This window comes from Dendropsophus ebraccatus, chromosome 13, assembly GCF_027789765.1.
Source record: "Dendropsophus ebraccatus isolate aDenEbr1 chromosome 13, aDenEbr1.pat, whole genome shotgun sequence".
Taxonomy (NCBI): domain Eukaryota; kingdom Metazoa; phylum Chordata; class Amphibia; order Anura; family Hylidae; genus Dendropsophus; species Dendropsophus ebraccatus.
This window is the reverse complement of record NC_091466.1, coordinates 9168967-9191036: the sequence shown is the minus strand read 5'-3', so window position 1 is coordinate 9191036 and position 22070 is coordinate 9168967. Positions and strand designations below refer to the sequence as shown.

At 45.4% G+C, this 22070-nt stretch overlaps 1 protein-coding gene across 5 annotated transcripts in view; it reads right to left on the bottom strand.

Moving 5' to 3' along the window:
- Nucleotides 1–6214: 6214 nt before the first annotated feature.
- BAHD1 (bromo adjacent homology domain containing 1) overlaps nucleotides 6215–22070 on the bottom strand; it is a 76373-nt gene continuing 60517 nt past the window's right edge. For all 5 annotated transcript variants that reach the window (XM_069950457.1, XM_069950455.1, XM_069950458.1 and 2 more), the window contains exons 2-7: nucleotides 18142–19735; nucleotides 13174–13553; nucleotides 12783–12942; nucleotides 12412–12488; nucleotides 11965–12056; nucleotides 6215–8482 (exon numbers count right to left, since the gene is read on the bottom strand). In XM_069950457.1, the coding sequence (XP_069806558.1) occupies nucleotides 8293–8482; nucleotides 11965–12056; nucleotides 12412–12488; nucleotides 12783–12942; nucleotides 13174–13553; nucleotides 18142–19648 (2406 nt within the window). In that variant the 5' untranslated portion in view covers nucleotides 19649–19735 and the 3' untranslated portion in view covers nucleotides 6215–8292. The remainder of the gene's footprint in view (nucleotides 8483–11964; nucleotides 12057–12411; nucleotides 12489–12782; nucleotides 12943–13173; nucleotides 13554–18141; nucleotides 19736–22070) is intronic.

Sequence of the window (22070 nt, the reverse complement as noted above, 5' to 3'; positions counted from 1 at the left end):
AAGATTCAGGCCAAATCTAACATTTCTAATACTTTTCCAACATCTGGGAAGAGTCCGGCCCCCATAAGCAGAAGATGGTTGGCTGCTTCCAGTACAATCGTCAGGTTTTGGCCGATGTGTCTAATGTGTATATCCAGCTTAAAGGGGGATTCTGACCCCGATGTAAAAATGAATGTGCTGCTGGGTAGCGGGTTGTTCAATGGAAAAAAAGACATACTTACCTACCCTTGGTCCCCTATTCTCCTCCATCTAATCTCTCAATCCTCTCCTTGATTTTGAGACTGCTGTCTGTAAGATAAAGTGGCCCGGTCGCCTTGATATATAACCAAACACACCACGACCGAGCCAAGCGCCGCCCCCTCCTGGCCATTGTTAGTCACGCATCATCTCATCCAGTGGTTGGCAGAGGCATTGGGTCCTGACTGGATAGAGGTAAGTGGGAACTGCGGGAGGCCGAGATGAGCTATCCTTTTTTTTTTATTTCTATTTTTTCCACATATAAATTTTTAGAAGTTAGAATACCCCTTTAAATCTATATCCAGCCTCTGCAGTACCTAATTTCTGCTTAAATCATTTGATTTAAAATACTTGTCCCCTATCCACAGTATCTCCAGGTGTGAAATCTCGGGGGTTCTGACCTCCAGGCCCCCAGGGATCACTGGATAGGTGCCCTGACTCTCGTTATTCTCTATAGAGCTGACTCGGCTATCTCCAGCAGCTCCATAGAGAATGAATAAAGTCAGGGGTCACACTTTCTTTATAACAACAGACTTGGGGTGGCAATACAGAGATCCCAGAGGTCAAAATCCCCACAATCTCATAGTTGTCTCCTATCCCTTGGATAGGGGACAAATATTTTTAAATCGGAATACCCCTTTAAGTTTTGTAGAGTAGCACAATCTGTGAGTTATTGGCCATCAAGGTGCCTTTCTCCACCTACCTGGCCTTGACCGAACCAGAAAATATTTAACTTGCCTTGTATATAGCTCCTATACAGATCTATGTGTCTCCATGGCTACAGACTACAAACTAGCCCTGAGTGTAGTCAGGTTTTACTACTCTCACTTTTTTTTTTTTTTTTGCTTCTTAACCTACAGACCATAGGGAGGGGGGGGGGGGGGATAACACGTTACTACAGGCTTGTGCTGGGATTGTTATTTAGTAACCATGGAGACACATAAGGCCACATGGGAGCTGTGTACACAAAATAAGAGTTTTATTATAATAAAGACAATCAATGTCCCAGAAAGTTAGTCTCCATTTAAAGGTTTAGCGTTTCCCACTCTGCAGCCATCAGGCTGTTGCTAAACCACAACTCCCATCATGCCGCGGGCCGGGTATGATGGGGATTGTGGTTTTGCTGTTGCAGAGGGTTTATCACTAAGTCAAGGTATGAAATGAGAAGCGGCAGAATGATTCACTATAGACCGATTTACTCCTGCAAGTTTTTTTCTTTTTGCAGAACTAGAACACAGATCATTTTAAATTCCTTCAGTAAATCCATTTGGGGGCCTGGCGCCTCCTAGAGGGAAGAGAGGTATACAACATGCATGGCTGGCAAAAAGAAACTATTCCAAATCTTCTTGGTTTTTTTTAATGGGGGGGAGGGGGGGGGGGTGAAGAATCTTTTTATCATTAAGAAATCAAACTAAGTGCTAAACACCGAAACCATCCAGAGAAGAAAGAAAGAAAAAAAGAATCAAATCGACAAATGTCGCAAATCTCGTAGTTGCTAAGTTTTCCAAAACTAGTCATTGTAACAGAATATAAACAGGAAACATGACATCACTTAAAGCTTAGCGTCCAACTCTGGTACATAGCAGTTCATCAGGTCACTTCTGGAGAATACTAGAGCCATAGGTCTTCCCTCCCCGACGCCTCGCACGGGGACGTGAAATTCTCTCGGTTACATATATACAAACAGGACAGATCCGATTTCATATATTCAGAAGAAACCAGAGATGGTAGAAGGACTGGGCTCCCGCTAATGCTATGCCGAAGTTTAACCCTCAAAGGGGTATTCCACTCAAACATAACCTTTGATATGTTGCTGCCCATGGTGAGACTAACAATTCCTTCCATACTTGTTATTATCTATTCAGTCTCCTCCCCCCAGTTCTGAGCTGCTGCTTTCTGCTGAAGACACAAAAATCTGTGTATGAGCTTTTCTGTCTGTCTCCCCCCTCAATTCTGAGAAGGCTGATGTAAACAAGTCCCTGGCAGGCTTCATCTGCAACATTGTAGCTTCTTTGTAATGCTTGGAGGATTAATCACAGTCAGTTCATTAGCAACTTTATCTTAGAATACCCCCACCCCCAGAATTACAAAGTTGTAGATAAAGCCTGGCACAGACTTGTTTACATCATCCATCTCAGAAGGGAGGGGGAGATTTTTGTGCCTCCAGCAGAAAGCAGCAGCTGAGAACTGAGGGACGGAGACTGAATAGACAATAACAAGTATGGAAGGAATTGTTAGTCTCACCATGGGCAGCAACATATCAAAGGTTGTGTTTGAGTGGAGTACCCCTTTAACAACGCGATATGTCTGATCAGTGGCGGTCCTTCCTCTGATCTACCAAGATGGGCAAGCATTGCCGGAAATATAGAGGAGAATGGAGTGGCAGAGCGCATGATCGCCAACCTGATGACCAGTCGGAGCCCTACAAGACACTCCTGAGAGTTATTTGTGGTTAAGGCAGGATAAATCTTGGTGGCTACGATATGGCTACTAATGCCAAACTGCTGTGAACTCCGCCATGACTATAACAAAGTGCTGGTCCACTTGTCTTCTGCTCAGGTGTGCGGAAGGTGGTGGTTACATTACGGTGGCCGGTAATTTTTGCAAATTGTGCACGCTTCCATAGACCTCTATGGGTCAATCTGCCACAATTATGGCCTGGGCTAGGGCTTAATCTGTAAAGCTATAAACTGTGAAGGGCCCGATTGAATTGAATGGGCCCTAAATCTGCAATTATGGACAAACTTCTGGAACTTGTGAATGTAGCTTTGGTTCCGAGAGTCGTGCCACTCAATGAGATCAGGGCGATCACAGTGATTGAGCTCACACCAAGTATATCCCAAGAAAACCCAGTCAAGTTTAAGTGGGGTCCATGGTGCCTGTAGAGAAGAGCCCGACCACATGACCACACCCTAGGGTCATTTCCACTTCATTATAGCGATCATGGAGGTCACAACAGTCTGGTTGGACATTGTCTATCCCAGTAAGGCTCCATAAGTGTCCCGGGTGTAGGGAAGGAAACGTGAACCTTCCCAGTACCTGAAGCCATAGTGCCGAAAGCAACAGATCATAGAGGTGGAGGAGGACCCCAGACCAAGTTCTGTTTGGTTCTTCTACATTCTGAAACTTCAGGTTATCCCCCCACCCTCACCCCCGTCCTTCTTCCATCTCATCCAGGGAAGCTTCTGTACAAAGATCTAAAATAGTTTTGGACCCGTTAAACAAAGACTAGTCTCATCATTGCGTGAACGTGTGACACCGATTCCTAAGGTGTTCTTTCCGCCACCCCATTCAGTAGATCCTCGTAAAAAAAAAAAATCTATACTGCTTGTGCAACCCATGAATGTCGATGGGAAAAACGGGTTCCTGGTGGAACATAATCTCTACATCTACTTGGGTAGGAACCAAGACGGTGGCAAGTTTGGTCATAAGTCATCATAGGGCTTCACTGGCTACAAATAGGCAAAATTATCGGTCACTTCCCAAGCAAGTCATTGCCTCCAAGCAGCCTGTATGCCCAAGTGACCCCTTTCAAGATCAAAAGCCAATAATATGGATCTCATTTGCTTATATCCAGGGTTGGGGAAGCTTTGGCCCTTCAGCTGTTGCAAGTTTTTGGCTGAAGGTTCCCCATCCCTGGCTTACAATATTATTACTGACCAATTGGAACGAACATTATAAAAAAAAACAGCAAAAAGTAAACTAAATGTCTCTAGATCTCTGGTCAGGTGTAACGCTCTGTAACTGAAGAACACCTCTTTGGTATCAATAATAAAGAATCCGACCCCCCCAAACACCCCCCCACCCCCCACACACACAATTAATTTCAGAGCCTGGGGCTTTCATATTCCTACCTTGGCCGATACAACATGGACAATGCAGAACTGTAAATGTAACTCAGTGATTCCAGTGATACAGTGTGATCGTTTAATCAATGAATTAGTGCAAGCTACAGAGATCATCTACTACTTATTCAGATTCCATCTAATGTTTTCTGGTACAAATGTCCTTTGGTTTTTGTTTTGTTTAGTTTTTTGTGATATTTTTTGTAATTTTTTTTGTTTTTCGGTTTTAAAGTTATTTTCTCACTAGCAAAAAATTCGACAGCTGGATACCGATAAACAAAAGTGTATCTAGATTGTATACACATAAGGCAAATGGCAAATATATCGAGCGGTCGGGTAGCAGTTTCATAGAATAGGGCTAAGATTTTTTTTTTTAGTTTGTTTTTTTTTTTGGGGGGGGGGGGGGGGAGACACATACCTTTTGTAAAATTGCTACCTTGAAATTCAGGATTTATTGGGGGGGAGGGGGGAGCTAAATATATTAAAGAGCATCTGTCACCAGAATGTGGGTCAGTTTTCTCCCATCTATGTAAACGGGACTGTGATAATGAGCTGGTGGCACAAAGTCCTTATGCCACGATCAACAGGGGCAGAGCTATATTTCCCCCTGCAGGTGAACAGAAGTATTACACTAAGATTTCTGCTGGATAACAAAGGAGATGCTGAAATAGGGGAACCCCCACTAGTGCACCCCCCCATTACATGTATATAGAAACTGTATAAAGAGAACCCTATTAAAGCAGATCTGCCATCACAATATACTGCCATATGTAGGTCACCATAAGCCATTTGATCAAACCCTTCCAGACATCCTGTATATACGTATGGCGGAAGTCACAGGAGAATGCATGGAGCTAGTATACAGCTGGGATCGGAGATAGTACTGATCCCAGCCATTAAACCACTTAGATACCACATCAATAGTATCTGCAGCATCTAAGCAGTCATAAAGAGGGATGGAGCTCCCTCAATGAGCACCCCTGCGATGTGGCTGGGGGGGTGTCACTGGGTTGTCACGGCAACTGGCAGATAAAAAAGACCCCCAGGTCTGTCATCTTAGGCCCTTAGTAAAGTACAATCGGGTATAATACACTAATCAGTATAGTGTACTGTACAAGTAGTCAAGCCCCCTTGTGGGACTAAAGTAACACAAATAAAAAAAATTAATAAAATGTTCAACAATATTAAAAAAAAAACTAATATTAAAAAAATCACACCCCTTTTCCCTAGATTAAAAGTACAAACTATATAAAAATAAAGAAAACCAGTAAGTATCACTGTGTCTGTAATAATCCAAACACATAATGAAAGCGAAAAAAAAAAATGGGAGGATTACTTGTTTTGGTCACCTCGCTCTCTGCATGAGATGGAATAAAGTGGTCAATAAATGTACAGCTAACCCCACAAAAAACGAGCCCTCTTACAGATCCAGCAATAAATAAAAGGGTCTCGGTAAATGGTGACAAAAAGCACATTTTTTTTTTTTTGTTTTGTGTTTTTTTTTTTAAAGAAAAGTTTTTTCAACTCTGTAAAAGTAGTAAAACAGCAAAAAGCATTTGGTATCGTAATCGCGCTTTCCCGCAGAAAAAAGTTAAAGCCGTAAAAAACCCCGAAAAAAAAATAAATAAAATAATTGCAGAACTGTGTTCTGTTTCACTCCAACCCACAAAGAAATGTTCTCAAAGTTTCTCAATACATTATAAATAGTTCATTAAAAATACGAGTTGTCCCGCAAAAAACAAGCCCTTAGTTAGACGGAAAAATCACAAAGTTATGGCTCAAAAAAAAGTCACCAAAATTAGTTGTTAGGGGGCAACATATTGTAATGACAAATCTGCTTTATACATGGCGAATGTGGCCGATCAATACGGTCTCTGAACTGGTTCACAGCCTGTACAGTATACGGTATATACACCTGATCAGGTGTAAGTGTTATGGAATGCTAAAATAAAGAGGTATTAAAGGATAGGGACACTGCCAGGTGCGATGTAGTCCATATATACAGTGATTTGCAAAATATTAGAATATCAACAAAAATTTTATTTTTTTCAGTAATTCAATCCAAAAAGTGACCTCATATTTTCTATAGAGTCATTACATACAGAGTGAACTTTTTCAAGTGTTTTTCTGTTAAAGTCGATGATTATGGATTACAGGTAGATGAGCGAACCGTCCGAGGTTTGGGTTCGTATGAACCTGAACTCTCGGCTTCTGATTCCCGCTCCGTGGAGAGGGTGGATACAACCTTGAGGACCGCCTGGAAAACTGGGATACAGCCATAGCTATAGGCTGTATCCCAGTTCTCTAGGCGGTTCTCCCAGTTGCTTGTGCACCTTTTTCTACCACACTTTTTCCTTCCACTCAACTTTCCATTAATATGCTTTGATACAGCACTCTGAGAACAGCCAGCTTCTTTAGCAGTGAACTTTTGTGGCTTACCCTCTTTGTGGAGTGTGTGAATGACTGCCTTCTGGACATCTGTAACCTCAGCAGTCTTCCCCATGATTGTGTTGCATACTGAACCAGACTAAGGGACCTTTTATAACACTTAGGAAGCCACTGCAGGTGTTTGGGGCTAATTATTCTAATTTACTGAAATACTGACTTTTGGGTTTTTCTTGGCTGTAATCCATAATCATCAACTTTAACAGAAATAAACGCTTGAAAAAGTTCACTCTGTATGTAACGACTCTATAGAATATATAAGGTCACTTTTTGAATTGAAATACTGAAAAAAAAATTGTTGATATTCTAATTTATTGCAAACCACTGTTTTTTTTGTTTGTTTTTTTGTTTGTTTGTTTTGCTTGGTTTCTCCTTTGTCTCCATAAATTATGATCAAATCAACGTTGATCATTCTCCCTGCTCCTCTGGCAGCTTATAATAATGAGGATGAGAATGACTCAGGTTACTGCAGAGTCACTTGTCCTTCCCTGACAAGTAGAAAGCTATTCCTATTGGCTGCCCTGCAGAGAACTGTGAGGAGTGAGGAGTGACTGAGCATGTGCGTCCACCAGATCTCAGCACAGTAGGTGGACGTGCATCAGGTGGATCCTTTTTTAGTGTTGTTTTCCAGTCATTGGACCTACGACTTGAGACATAGTTTGGTGAACACTGTATCGTTGATCATTGAATCATTCATTACTGACAGATGCTCTTTAAAGGGGTTGGCCCACAACAATTAGGTATGATCACCAGGAAAATGAAGGTCCCCCAGTGTGCTCTATTAACTGTCTATGGGGCCGAGGGTGATAGCTGACCATTGTACTTGGTCATCTCTGCTAGTCCCATCAATCACAGAAGGGGCACTCAGGGACCAATCAATGAGGCTCTGTGTGATCGAACCCCCCCCCCCCCCGGCGATCATGCTATTACTGCCCCCTCCTTTAGTTTACATTGGGGATGCAGCTATATGACCTTTGACCTCTATACAGCGAGGCCTCAGCCAGGATTATCTTTTCTTTCCGCTTTATCTCTTTCTCATAGCAAATGCTCAAAAAAAAAAAAAATCCAAAAAATTTCATCGGAAAAATAAAGTCTCTACGACTGATGAGAAGAGCAGATATGTGTCATATCTACCAAAAACCTGACCCCGATGGGCGCGATCTGTTCATTTCATGGCCGGGGCAACACAATAAGTTAATGGAAGAGAATGAGGTACGCTCTACGTGGGACAGGTCACTCTCAAGAACCAAGAAATAAAAAAAAAAGGAGGGGAAACCAAAGGTGAAGCCTGACCTTCCAGAAGTCTTACTGTGTGGGTATGAAAGGGACCTGTGTGACATATTAAGGCATTCGGACCCAATGTGGTCCAATCATGCACTAACACATCCCTACACAACCTTACAACCATGGTTCTGGACCTGATGTACTGGCTTATGCTTCCCCAATATATATATATAATATATATATATACTTTATTATATTTATATATATATTTATATTTTATATTTTTTTCTCTTTTTTGTCTTTTTTTTTTTTTCATTACTGCTCATCTCTATTGAAGTGCTGTGCTTTCGTCTGCTGAGTACTGTGTAACCAGTGTCTGTTCCTGAATCCGGAGCCGAGCGGCTACTACAAGAAGTTCCCAACTCCTTCTCTCTTCTTGGGGATGCAGCTGGGAAGATGTCTGAAGCAGTCTTAGGCTGCCAAGGCCTTGAATTCCGACACCCACTTGTCACGTTGATGTCTCCTTCAGAAGCTGCTGCTACTACTGAGGGTTCTTCAGGATGCGGCCGTGTCGGAAATCGTACACGTGCCGGCACAAGAATACTAGTTCTGGGTCTGTGCTGTCTGGAACCCTGCGGTGTATGGGGGTGCAATACTCTTCTGAGGGAGGGACAATCAAGGCTTTCCTACTGGGACAGCCCTCCTTCCGACGCTTCACCAAGGCACAAAATCTGAAAAAGAAGAGCATCATAGTCAGATACATATATAAGACATGTACATATACAACAGGCAGATACATATATAAGACATGTACATATACAACAGGCAGATACATATATAAGACATGTACATATACAACAGGCAGCTACATATATAAGACATGTACATATACAACAGGCAGCCACATATATAAGACATGTACATATACAACAGGCAGCTACATATATAAGACATGTACATATACAACAGGCAGCTACATATATAAGACATGTACATATACAACAGGCAGATACATATATAAGACATGTACATATACAACAGGCAGCTACATATATAAGACATGTACATATACAACAGGCAGATACATATATAAGACATGTACATATACAACAGGCAGCTACATATATAAGACATGTACATATACAACAGGCAGCTACATATATAAGACATGTACATATACAACAGGCAGCCACATATATAAGACATGTACATATACAACAGGCAGCTACATATATAAGACATGTACATATACAACAGGCAGCTACATATATAAGACATGTACATATACAACAGGCAGATACATATATAAGACATGTACATATACAACAGGCAGATACATATATAAGACATGTACATATACAACAGGCAGCTACATATATAAGACATGTACATATACAACAGGCAGCTACATATATAAGACATGTACATATACAACAGGCAGCTACATATATAAGACATGTACATATACAACAGGCAGCTACATATATAAGACATGTACATATACAACAGGCAGATACATATATAAGACATGTACATATACAACAGGCAGATACATATATAAGACATGTACATATACAACAGGCAGCTACATATATAAGACATGTACATATACAACAGGCAGATACATATATAAGACATGTACATATACAACAGGCAGATACATATATAAGACATGTACATATACAACAGGCAGATACATATATAAAACATGTACATATACAACAGGCAGATACATATATAAAACATTTTGTTATGTGGCTCCTTGTGCTAAAATATGACAATAGGAGAAGAGAATTTTAGAATTCTTTGCATATTTTTTTAAAGGGAAAAAATAAACTTTCGCATGGACATAAGTATTCAGACTCTTTGCTATTTAGTTCTGGCTCCTCTCATTTCTAGAGATCATCTCTGAGATGTTTCTGCAGTGGCTGGAGTCATAGCTGACAATATATATCAGAGCTAACACCAAGCCATGAGGAGGAAAGAGCTGCCTGTACAGCTCAGAGACAGGAGGAGGAAAGAGCTGCCTGTACAGCACAGAGACAGGAGGAGGAAAGCTGCCTGTACAGCTCAGAGACAGGACTGTTTGTAGGAAGAGGAAAGAGCTGTTGTGGAGACAGGGCTGTGTGGAGGAGGAAAGAGCTGCCTGTAGAGCTCAGAGACAGGACTGTGGGGAGGGGGAAGGAGCTGCCTGTAGAGATCAGAGAGAGGAGGGGGAAAGAGCTGCCTGTAGAGATCAGAGACAGGAGGGGGAAAGAGCTGCCTGTAGAGATCAGAGACAGGAGGGGGAAAGAGCTGCCTGTAGAGCTCAGAAACAGGACTGTGGGGAGGGGGAAGGAGCTGCCTGTAGAGATCAGAGACAGGAGGGGGAAAGAGCTGCCTGTAGAGATCAGAGACAGGAGGGGGAAAGAGCTGCCTGTAGAGATCAGAGACAGAAGGAGGAAAGAGCTGCCTGTAGAGCTCAGAGACAGGAGGGGGAAAGAGCTGCCTGTAGACCTCAGAGACAGGAGGAGGAAAGAGCTGCCTGTAGAGCTCAGAGACAGGAGGAGGAAAGAGCTGCCTGTAGACCTCAGAGACAGGAGGAGGAAAGAGCTGCCTGTAGAGCTCAGAGACAGGAGGGGGAAAGAGCTGCCTGTAGAGATCAGAGACAGGAGGGGGAAAGAGCTGCCTGTAGAGATCAGAGACAGGAGGGGGAAAGAGCTGCCTGTAGAGCTCAGAGACAGGAGGAGGAAAGAGCTGCCTGTAGAGATCAGAGACAGGAGGTGGAAGGAGCTGCCTGTAGAGATCAGAGACAGGAGGGGGAAAGAGCTGCCTGTAGAGATCAGAGACAGGAGGGGGAAAGAGCTGCCTGTAGAGCTCAGAGACAGAAGGAGGAAATAGCTGCCTGTAGAGCTCAGAGACAGGAGGGGGAAAGAGCTGCCTGTAGACCTCAGAGACAGGAGGAGGAAAGAGCTGCCTGTAGAGCTCAGAGACAGGAGGAGGAAAGAGCTGCCTGTAGACCTCAGAGACAGGAGGAGGAAAGAGCTGCCTGTAGAGCTCAGAGACAGGAGGGGGAAAGAGCTGCCTGTAGAGATCAGAGACAGGAGGGGGAAAGAGCTGCCTGTAGAGATCAGAGACAGGAGGGGGAAAGAGCTGCCTGTAGAGCTCAGAAACAGGACTGTGGGGAGGGGGAAGGAGCTGCCTGTAGAGATCAGAGACAGGAGGGGGAAAGAGCTGCCTGTAGAGATCAGAGACAGGAGGGGGAAAGAGCTGCCTGTAGAGATCAGAGACAGGAGGGGGAAAGAGCTGCCTGTAGAGCTCAGAGACAGAAGGAGGAAAGAGCTGCCTGTAGAGCTCAGAGACAGGAGGAGGAAAGAGCTGCCTGTAGACCTCAGAGACAGGAGGAGGAAAGAGCTGCCTGTAGAGCTCAGAGACAGGAGGGGGAAAGAGCTGCCTGTAGACCTCAGAGACAGGAGGAGGAAAGAGCTGCCTGTAGAGCTCAGAGACAGGAGGAGGAAAGAGCTGCCTGTAGAGCTCAGAGACAGGAGAAGGAAAGAGCTGCCTGTAGAGCTCAGAGACAGGAGGGGGAAGGAGCTGCCTGTACAGCTCAGGGACAGGACTGTGTGGAGGAGGTGGAAAGACCTGCCTGTAGAAATCAGAGACAGGAGGTAGACTAGTCAGGGTTGAGGGAAAGCTAAAAGGAGAAGTATGGGGTCTGACATTTTTTTCTAAAGAGTCAGGGAGGAGGTGGCTAAACATAACAACATGCACCTACCTCCCCAGGTCCAGTGCTGGGGTCCGCTGTCCACCGCTCTGGTTCCTGGTCCCCCCGGGTTGTGACAGTGGACCCCAGTGCTAGAACCAGGGGACATAGGTGCATGTTGTTCAGCCACTTCTCCTTGAATCGAGCAAAGTACAGAGATATTCCTAATGAAAACCTGATCTAAAGTGCTCTGGAGCTCCGACTGGGCTGAAGCTTCAACTTCCTTAAGGAAATGACCCTAAGCACAGAGCCTGGACAACACAGGCAGATTAGGGACAACTAATGTCCATGACCTGAAACCAACAGAGCATGTCTGGAGAGACCTGACAATGGCGACCACTGAGTGTGGGAGAAGCTGCAAAGAAGAAAGCAAAGTCTCCAAATCCTGGTGTAATCCTTGTGGCCTCATATCTAAGGAGACGCTGAACTCCCAGCATGTGAAGAAATGTACGGAGCCAGAGCGCCACCTACCTGCAGTACTCTGCAAATGTCAAGACGTAGCACTTCTCCTCAATGCATGCAATACTGTTCTCATCTTGATGACGGGATGCAAAGATCTCATTCTGTAAGGAGGCGCAGAGATGGTTAAACCGTATGGCAGTACTGTATATACTGATAAAGAGTATAGCGTATATATGTAGTATACAACAAGGAGGCCCCTATATTATCACGGAAAATGTATAATGTGTATACCAGTTTAGGGCAAGGGCTGCGTGTATATAACAAATATATATATATATATATATATATATATATATATGTATATACACAGCCCTTGCTAAACAATTATCGACCATGTAATAGACTCAGTAATAGACTAGCAGATGGGCGCTGGTTTACATTATAGACCGGCCCGTCTTATAGAACCCTTAGTGACTGGATATGAGTAGGATGTGTATCCAGGTGAGCGGCACTGACCTGGTGCATACTGGGATTTCGTCCTCCCTGAGTGTGCTCTGGCCGGTAGTACCAGAAGAGACTCATCATCAGCTCACCTACAGAAAGGAAGGGACGTATACATCACACTGCGTACACCACACATGGAATCATACTGGAAGAAGCAGATCCATCGGCAGGAAGGGTGGTCCCGGTGCCCAGTCCTCCACCTCTCAGGGTGCATGTCAGGAGCATTGTGCCAGGGTGCGGGCACACTGCACCTTGTGTTTAATGGCCGCCTGATGCTCCTGACATGGCCGCCTCAGCCAGGGGGAGGATGTGGAGCACCATGACCCTTCCTGCTCCCTGGATAACCCCTTTAAGGTGACCCCAGCACATTAAGGACACATTACCAGTCTTGGGCTCCTCCCAGAGAGCGGATATTTTGGCCACGTACGGCATGGATTTTTTCCTGGGACCAGACTTCAGAAGGACAGTATCGCGGACTCGGATGATCTCTCCGTTCCTCTCCACCGCTTGGTAACTCCGCCGGAGAGCCGGTTCGGGTTCATTCTGTGGGGAGAAAGGTTACTATATGAGCACAGCATCTAGGGGGTTAACCGCCAGGAGTATAATGAGGCTGTGGGCTTTCATATATAAGCCTCCCAGGAGGACTGCGTGTGAACGTGTAAAACCTCACCCCCCTGTGGTGGCGCTGCAGCGATCAGGTAATCTCCTGTGATCAGCTTCAGGGCCCTCGAGTCAGCATGTCACACCAGAATAAAGATGGCCGCCACTACTCACCACCACATAGACGGCCTTCTCGCAGGCCGTTCCCAGAGGCATCCAGCCGTTTGTAGCTCTTCTTCTACTGATTCTTTGTTGCTTGGGGTGACTGTGGTCTTTGCTTGTTTTGCTGTCGGCGGCGTGGACGCACCCCGACGTGTTTCGCACCCCTGACTTGGAGCCACTGGGGGGTTTGGAGCTCTGCGGGCACTCGCGTGCGGTTTTCAGCATGGCCATTGTCTGAGGTTCTGAGTTGGGCGTCTGTAGGTAGGGGACAGGCTCGGCAGCAGCAGGTGGGACACTTGGGACTGGGCATCCTGAGAGAGGGTGAGCAGGAGACACGGGGTGACCCGCTGCCGGGATTGTTATACTCAGCTGGTCAAGTGACTTGTATCCATCTGAGGGAACAGAGAGACATCGTGACCACACAGTAATGGAATATCAACAGGGGCGCTACTAAAAGCTGATTTAAAGGGGATGTCCACATTTTACTGGTATATGAGGAGCTGATGGGGATCGATCCCAGCGTTAAAAGTGTTGGATAAACATCTCTCTTCCAAAAACAGCGCCACACTTGTCTACAGGTTGTGTGTAGTATTGCAGTGAATGGTACCATCCTGTGCACGTGTGGCGCTGTTTTTGGAAGAAGGCAGCCATATTTTCCTAATCCTGGACAACCCCTTTAAGTATTTAGTACAGCCATTTAAAGGGGTATTCTCTTCTTGGTGAAAGATGGCTTTCTGGAGCTGGCTGTCTTTTGTGATTTGCTTAAAGGGGTACTCCGGCGAAGAAAAAAATCTTAATATTCTTCCACTACTTATCAGCTGCTGTATGTCCTGCAGGAAGTGGTGTATTCTCTCCAGTATGACACGGTGCTCTCTGCTGCCACCTCTGTCCATGTCAGGAAGTGTCCAGAGCAGGAGAGGTTTTCTATGGGGATTTGCTGCTGCTCTGGACAGTTCCTGACATGGACAGAGGTGGCAGCAAAGAGCACTGTGTCAGACTGGAAAGAGTACAACCACTTCCTGCAGGACATACAGCAGCTGATAAGTACTGGAAGACTGGAGATTTATATAGAAGTAATTCACAAGTATGTATAACTTTCTTACGCCAGTTGAAGTTTTATCCCCAGAGTACCCCTTTAACCCCACTTAAAGTCAATGGGAGTTGCGTAAATTGCATAAGGCTGGTAATTTTGCGGTTTTCAGCTTCCTGGCCACCTCCAACAGCCTCAAACAAGCGGAACTTGTCCAAGAAGACAACTTGCATGAAGATAAGAACACCCCTTTAAGTATAAAAAAAAAATGGTGTAAAGTAATAAAAGTAGTCACACTCCATGGGGTAAATCCAGTACGGTTCGCCTAGTAATCTCATTCTGGTTCTCACCTCCAGCGTGGTTTCCATTACAATGGATCCATCACATGACAGACACATTAATGCCACCTTTATCTCAGTAGGTCAGGCTGTACTCACCTGTCCCCGCTCCCACGACGCTGCAGATGATCCTCATCTCTGCACACAAGAAACGCCCGCTCTGCCAACACCTGATTTCCTGTGTGTTTAGAGGAGGATTTGGGAGAGGTGAGTACTGCGGGTCAAGTCCCATCCATGGAGGCTGCACCTCACAGTACAGGATCCACTGTGATGCCACAGGACACAGTGTGCCTACATGTTTATATACCTAATAGTCATGGACATGGGGGCGAGGATAAGTGCAGAGGACACCATCACACTGGTAACAGCACGTCCATTTATCCTCCATCTTCTCCCTATGGTGTCATCTCCTCTGTATACTCACCTCCTGATGTCACTGTCTGCTGTATACCTTCAGGACGGGCACGCAGTGGTGTCATCCTATCAGTCCCTGTATACTGTCTCTGCAGTGACGTCCCCATTGCCCTGATCCCCTCCGGTCCCTCATATATCAGGCTATGCTCCAGGCGGAGGGTCGGGCTATCCCCCCGGACCTCTGACCATCCTATCCGTCCTCTGGACGTGTTGCGTTTATCGGTTACGGTAGCATCTAGCCCCCACACTTCCTATGTGGTGTAATATCCACCATCACCAAGATGTCCACATGACCACCCATCACCCATTTAGCAGTTCCCCTCATATATATATATATATACATATATATATACGGCTATGGGATTTCCAGAGAACTTTTTTAGTAACCTTATTATCTCTCTGTTCTCTTCCTGAAATACACAGCCCCCCCCCCCCCCCCCTCCCCGTCATCTATGTGACATTACCATGGCCTCAGACTATGACCTCTCCTCTGAGGAGGCTGGTGTGATATACAGAACAATACGCTGTAGCCGTCTATGTGGCCGTAATACTCTCCAACATGGCGTCTCTGTATACTGAGGCCTCGCCTGTCACAAGTATAGTGCACACAGTAGTGTATATCTACAAGTGTAGTGCACAAAGACGTGTATATGTACAAGTATAATGCACACAGTAGTGTATCTACAAGTATAGTGCACAAAGTATTGTATATGTACAAGTATAGTGCACACAGTATTGTATATCTACAAGTATAGTGCACACAGTAGTGTATATCTACAAGTATAGTGCACACAGTAGTGTATATCTACAAGTATAGTGCACACAGTAGTGTATATCTACAAGTATAGTGCACACAGTAGTGTATATCTACAAGTATAGTGCACACAGTAGTGTATATCTACAAGTATAGTGCACAAAGTATTGTATATGTACAAGTATAGTGCACACAGTAGTGTATATCTACAAGTATAGTGCACACAGTAGTGTATATGTACAAGTATAGTGCACACAGTAGTGTATCTACAAGTATAGTGCACACAGAAGTGTATATCTACAAGTATAGTGCACACAGTAGTGTATATCTACAAGTATAGTGCACACAGTAGTGTATATCTACAAGTATAGTGCACAAAGTATTGTATATGTACAAGTATAGTGCACACAGTATTGTATATGTACAAGTATAGTGCAGACAGTAGTGTATATCTACAAGTATAGTGCACACAGTAGTGTATATCTACAAGTATAGTGCACACAGTAGTGTATATCTACAAGTATAGTGCACACAGTAGTGTATATCTACAAGTATAGTGCACACAGTAGTGTATATCTACAAGTATAGTGCACACAGTAGTGTATATCTACAAGTATAGTGCACACAGAAGTGTATATCTACAAGTGTAGTGCACAAAGACGTGTATACCTACAAGTATAGTGCACACAGTAGTGTATATCTACAAGTATAGTGAACAAAGTATTGTATATGTACAAGTATAGTGCACACAGTAGTGTATATCTACAAGTGTAGTGCACAAAGACGTGTATATGTACAAGTATAATGCACACAGTAGTGTATCTACAAGTATAGTGCACACAGAAGTGTATATCTACAAGTATAGTGCAGACAGTAGTGTATATCTACAAGTATAGTGCAGACAGTAGTGTATATCTACAAGTATAGTGCACACAGTAGTGTATATCTACAAGTATAGTGCACACAGTAGTGTATATCTACAAGTATAGTGCACACAGTAGTGTATATCTACAAGTATAGTGCACACAGTAGTGTATATCTACAAGTATAGTGCACACAGTAGTGTATATCTACAAGTATAGTGCACACAGTATTGTATATGTACAAGTATAGTGCACACAGTAGTGTATATCTACAAGTATAGTGCACACAGTATTGTATATGTACAAGTATAGTGCACAAAGTATTGTATATGTACAAGTATAGTGCAGACAGTAGTGTATATCTACAAGTATAGTGCACACAGTAGTGTATATCTACAAGTATAGTGCACACAGTAGTGTATATCTACAAGTATAATGCACACAGTAGTGTATATGTACAAGTATAGTGCACACAGTAGTGTATATCTACAAGTATAATGCACACAGTAGTGTATATGTACAAGTATAGTGCACACAGTAGTGTATATCTACAAGTATAGTGCACACAGTAGTGTATATCTACAAGTATAGTGCAAATAATAGGTATAGATGAGGGATGTAGTGGTAGTACAGGTATAGATGAGGGGTGTAGTAGTAGTACAGGCACAGATTAGGGGTGCAGTAGTACAGGTATAGATGAGTGTTGTAGTAGTAGTACAGGTATAGATGTATAGATGAGGGGTGTAGTAGTACTACAGGTATAGATGAGGGGTGTAGTAGTAGTACAGGTATAGATGAGGGGTGTAGTAGTAGTAGTACAGGTACAGATGAGGGGTGTAGTAGTAGTACAGGTACAGATTAGGGGTGCAGTAGTACAGGTACAGATGAGGGGTGTAGTAGTAGTACAGGTACAGATGAGGGGTGTAGTAGTAGTACAGGTACAGATGAGGAGTGAAGTAGTAGTACAGGAACAGACGAGGGGTGTAGTAGTAGTACAGGTATAGATGAGGAGTGAAGTAGTAGTACAGGAACAGATGAGGAGTGAAGTAGTAGTACAGGAACAGATGAGGAGTGAAGTAGTAGTACAGGTACAGATGAGGGGTGTAGTAGTAGTACAGGTACAGATTAGGGGTGTAGTAGTAGTGCTACAGGTATAGATAAGGAGTATAGTAGTAAAGGTACAGATGAGGGTTGACTGGGGCAGCTGGGGGGTTTTCTCTCTTCCCCCCACCCCCCACCCCCCACCTCCCTTCTGAGACAGCTAATGTAAACAAGTCCCTGGCAGGCTTTATCTGCAACTTTGCAGCTTCTTTGTAATTCTGGGAGGATTAATTGCAGTGAGTTCTCAGACAGGAGGGGAAGGCGGAAGGGACTGAGAGAAAAGCTCACACACAGAAAGCAGCAGCTGAGAACTGGGGGAAGGAGACTGAATAGCTAATAATAAATATGGAACAAATTGTTAGTCTCACCATGGGCAGCAACATGTCAAAAGTTACGTTTAAATGGAATACCCCTTTAAGCCAGATATAACATTTCCCATCACTTTATGCTTCACCGTCATTTAGTGGACGCAGATCTTACCTGTTGTTAAAGGCTTTTTGTATGGATAGGTACTAGGTCCCATGTGAGTGCTGCTAACCCTGCCAAGTGGTAGTCTTATCAATCCACATAGACTATCTGTGTTTGTGCCAGTGTCTTCTCCGTAGGTGTAGCGAGCCGTGCACCATGGGAGGTGCTCGCACATTGCACTAGGATGTAAGGAGCTCTGCGACACTAGGAGGTCCTCACAATGCACAGGCTGTGAAAACCCTTCGTCCTTTGGATACATGGAATAATCCGAATACCCATTACACGATAATCCACTTTGGCCATAAGAAGAAATGTAGCTTCCATCCAGAGTCGCTAGGTTGGAGGAGTCACAGACACAGATACAATCCGTGTGGCTTCCCGGGACCGGCAGATGATGAAGCTGCTGTACTGGAAATGAAGGCTGCTGGAAGTCTTGCTTGGGAGTGGGAGACTTTTCCCCCGGTCGTCCGTACTCCGGCTTCATAGAAGCCTGCCCCCCCATTAACAAAGGCAGTCTGTGGTACAAAGGTTCGGAGCCATTGTGTCTCTTGGAAGACTGTTCCACGTGAACGCCCTCGGCTCTACCCAAAGACTTGGCCGGCTCTTGACGTTCCGGATGCAGGAACCTAACGTCGGGCGCCCCGTGCAAACCGCGGTAGTCCTCGGCTTTGTGATGGAGAAAGTCTTTTTTAGGTTTGATGCAGTTCTTTTTGTGAGATTTTGTTACCTTCAGTTTGGATTTGGAGCAGGTGTTGACGGCACGCCCACTATCGCCGCTGGACTTGCTCCTTTGTTTCAGAGCATGACCCTTCTCGTTGGTGAGCTTCAGAAAGGCCACGGCATTAAGACTGGCCAACCTCTTTGGAGCGGGAGGATAAGACACTTCGCTAGCTTCTCTCTTCACGCTGTCGTCAAACACGCCGTCCACCGCTGACCTGTGCGGGGCGATACACCGCTGCTTGCTTTTTTTGCTGCCCGAGTGACTCTCCAGCTTTTTTAAGGAAGTCCAGTCCACCACCGATTTGCGGTTCTCGACAGCTTTACTCAAGTCTTTATTAAGTTTCTTGGAAGAACAACCATCGTCCCTCTCGAAGAGTAAATTATTCACCGCTTCGGCGTTGAGGGAAGCTAGTCTTCGCTTTCGAGGTTCGTGTAGCTCCTTCATAGAACAGTCTCCGGTAGATGCCCCCGGGAATAGTTGTCCTTTAGGATTCGTCCTTCTAGGTTCGGAGGGAAGCCCGGTGTGAACTTTCAGAGTCCCAAATTCATCGACCCAACAAGAGATATTGGATGGTGTCCTACCCGGACCTTCTAGAAGCCGGGAGCCCGTGACGTCTTCCAGCCGGGTAAGGACCACCGTACACGTCTTCTCGTTCATGTTTGGTGAGAGGTGTCCGCGCAGTTGGTAGGATTTTCTCATGTCCTGATTTATACTCCCCCTGTTCTGGGCTCGTCCATGACAAGTTAAGTCCTTGAAGTAAATCTGACCTGCGAAGCTTCTCTGGGTGGTATCCATCATAAATCTGCTGCGTGAAGCACAGTTCTAGTTACTTGGTCAGCAGAGAAGATGATGATCCTCCTCCAACGCAGTCATCATTTCGAGTACCTGCGGAGACAAGGAAATGGTAAGTATTGGCTATATATTACACAGGACCATATATTACATGGGACTATAGTACATGGGGTATACAGGGGGTCAGGTGTAGTACATGGGGTATACAGGGGGTCAGGTGTAGTACATGGGGTATACATGGGACAGGTGTAGTACATGGGGTATACAGGGGGTCAGGTGTAGTACATGGGGTATACAGGGGACCAGGTGTAGTACATGGGGTATACAGGGGGTCAGGTGTAGTACATGGGGTATACAGGGGACCAGGTGTAGTACATGGGGTATACAGGGGGTCAGGTGTAGTACATGGGGTATACAGGGGGTCAGGTGTAGTACATGGGGTATACAGGGGGTCAGGTGTAGTACATGGGGTATACAGGGGGTCAGGTGTAGTACATGGGGTATACAGGGGACAGGTGTAGTACATGGCGTATACAGGGGGTCAGATGTAGTACATGTGGTATACAGGGGGGTCAGGTGTAGTACATGGGGTATACAGGGGACAGGTGTAGTACATGAGGTATACAGGGGAGAGGTGTAGTACATGGGGTATACAGGGGGTCAGGTGTAGTACATGGGGTATACAGGGGGTCAGGTGTAGTACATGGGGTATACAGGGGGTAAGGTGTAGTACATGGAGTATACAGGGGGTCAGGTGTAGTACAAGGGGTATACAGGGGACAGGTGTAGTACATGGGGTATACAGGGGGTCAGGTGTAGTACATGGGGTATACAGGGGGTCAGGTGTAGTACATGGGGTATACAGGGGACAGGTGTAGTACATGGGGTATACAGGGGACAGGTGTAGTACATGGGGTATACAGGGGGTCAGGTGTACTGTAGTATATGGGGTATACAGGGGGTCAGGTGTAGTACATGGCGTATACAGGGGACAGGTGTAGTACATGGGGTATACAGGGGACAGGTGTAGTTCATGGGGTATACAGGGGGTCAGGTGTAGTACATGGGGTATACAGGGGGTCAGGTGTAGTACATGGGGTATACAGGGGGTCAGGTGTAGTACATGGGGTATACAGGGGGTCAGGTGTAGTACATGGGGTATACAGGGGGTCAGGTGTAGTACATGGAGTATACAGGGGACCAGGTGTAGTACATGGGGTATACAGGGGACCAGGTGTAGTACATGGGGTATACAGGGGGTCAGGTGTAGTACATGGGGTATACAGGGGACCAGGTGTAGTACATGGGGTATACAGGGGACAGGTGTAGTACATGTGGTATACAGGGGACCAGGTGTAGTACATGGGGTATACAGGGGACCAGGTGTAGTACATGGGGTATACAGGGGGTCAGGTGTAGTACATGGGGTATACAGGGGACCAGGTGTAGTACATGGGGTATACAGGGGACAGGTGTAGTACATGTGGTATACAGGGAACAGGTGTAGTACATGGGGCATACAGGGGACCAGGTGTAGTACATGGGGTATACAGGGGACCAGGTGTAGTACATGGGGTATACAAGGGACCAGGTGTAGTACATGGGGTATACAGGGGGTCAGGTGTAGTACATGGGGTATACAGGGGGTCAGGTGTAGTACATGGGGTATACAGGGGGTCAGGTGTAGTACATGGGGTATACAGGGGGTCAGGTGTAGTACATGGCGTATACAGGGGACAGGTGTAGTACATGGGGTATACAGGGGGTCAGGTGTGGTACATGGGGTATACAGGGGACCAGGTGTAGTACATGGGGTATACAGGGGGTCAGGTGTAGTACATGGGGTATACAGGGGGTCAGGTGTAGTACATGGGGTATACAGGGGGTCAGGTGTAGTACATGGGGTATACAGGGGGTCAGGTGTAGTACATGTTGTATACAGGGGACCAGGTGTAGTACATGGGGTATACAGGGGACAGGTGTAGTATATGGGGTATACAGGGGGCCAGGTGTAGTACATGGGGTATACAGGGTGTCAGGTGTAGTACATGGGGTATACAGGGGGTCAGGTGTAGTACATGGGGTATACAGGGGGTCAGGTGTAGTACATGGGGTATACAGGGGGCCAGGTGTAGTACATGGGGTATACAGGGTGTCAGGTGTAGTACATGGGGTATACAGGGGGTCAGGTGTAGTACATGGGGTATACAGGGTGTCAGGTGTAGTACATGGGGTATACAGGGGGTCAGGTGTAGTACATGGGGTATACAGGGGGTCAGGTGTAGTACATGGGGTATACAGGGGGCCAGGTGTAGTACATGGGGTATACAGGGTGTCAGGTGTAGTACATGGAGTATACAGGGGGTCAGGTGTAGTACATGGGGTATACAGGGGAGAGGTGTAGTACATGGGGTATACAGGGGACCAG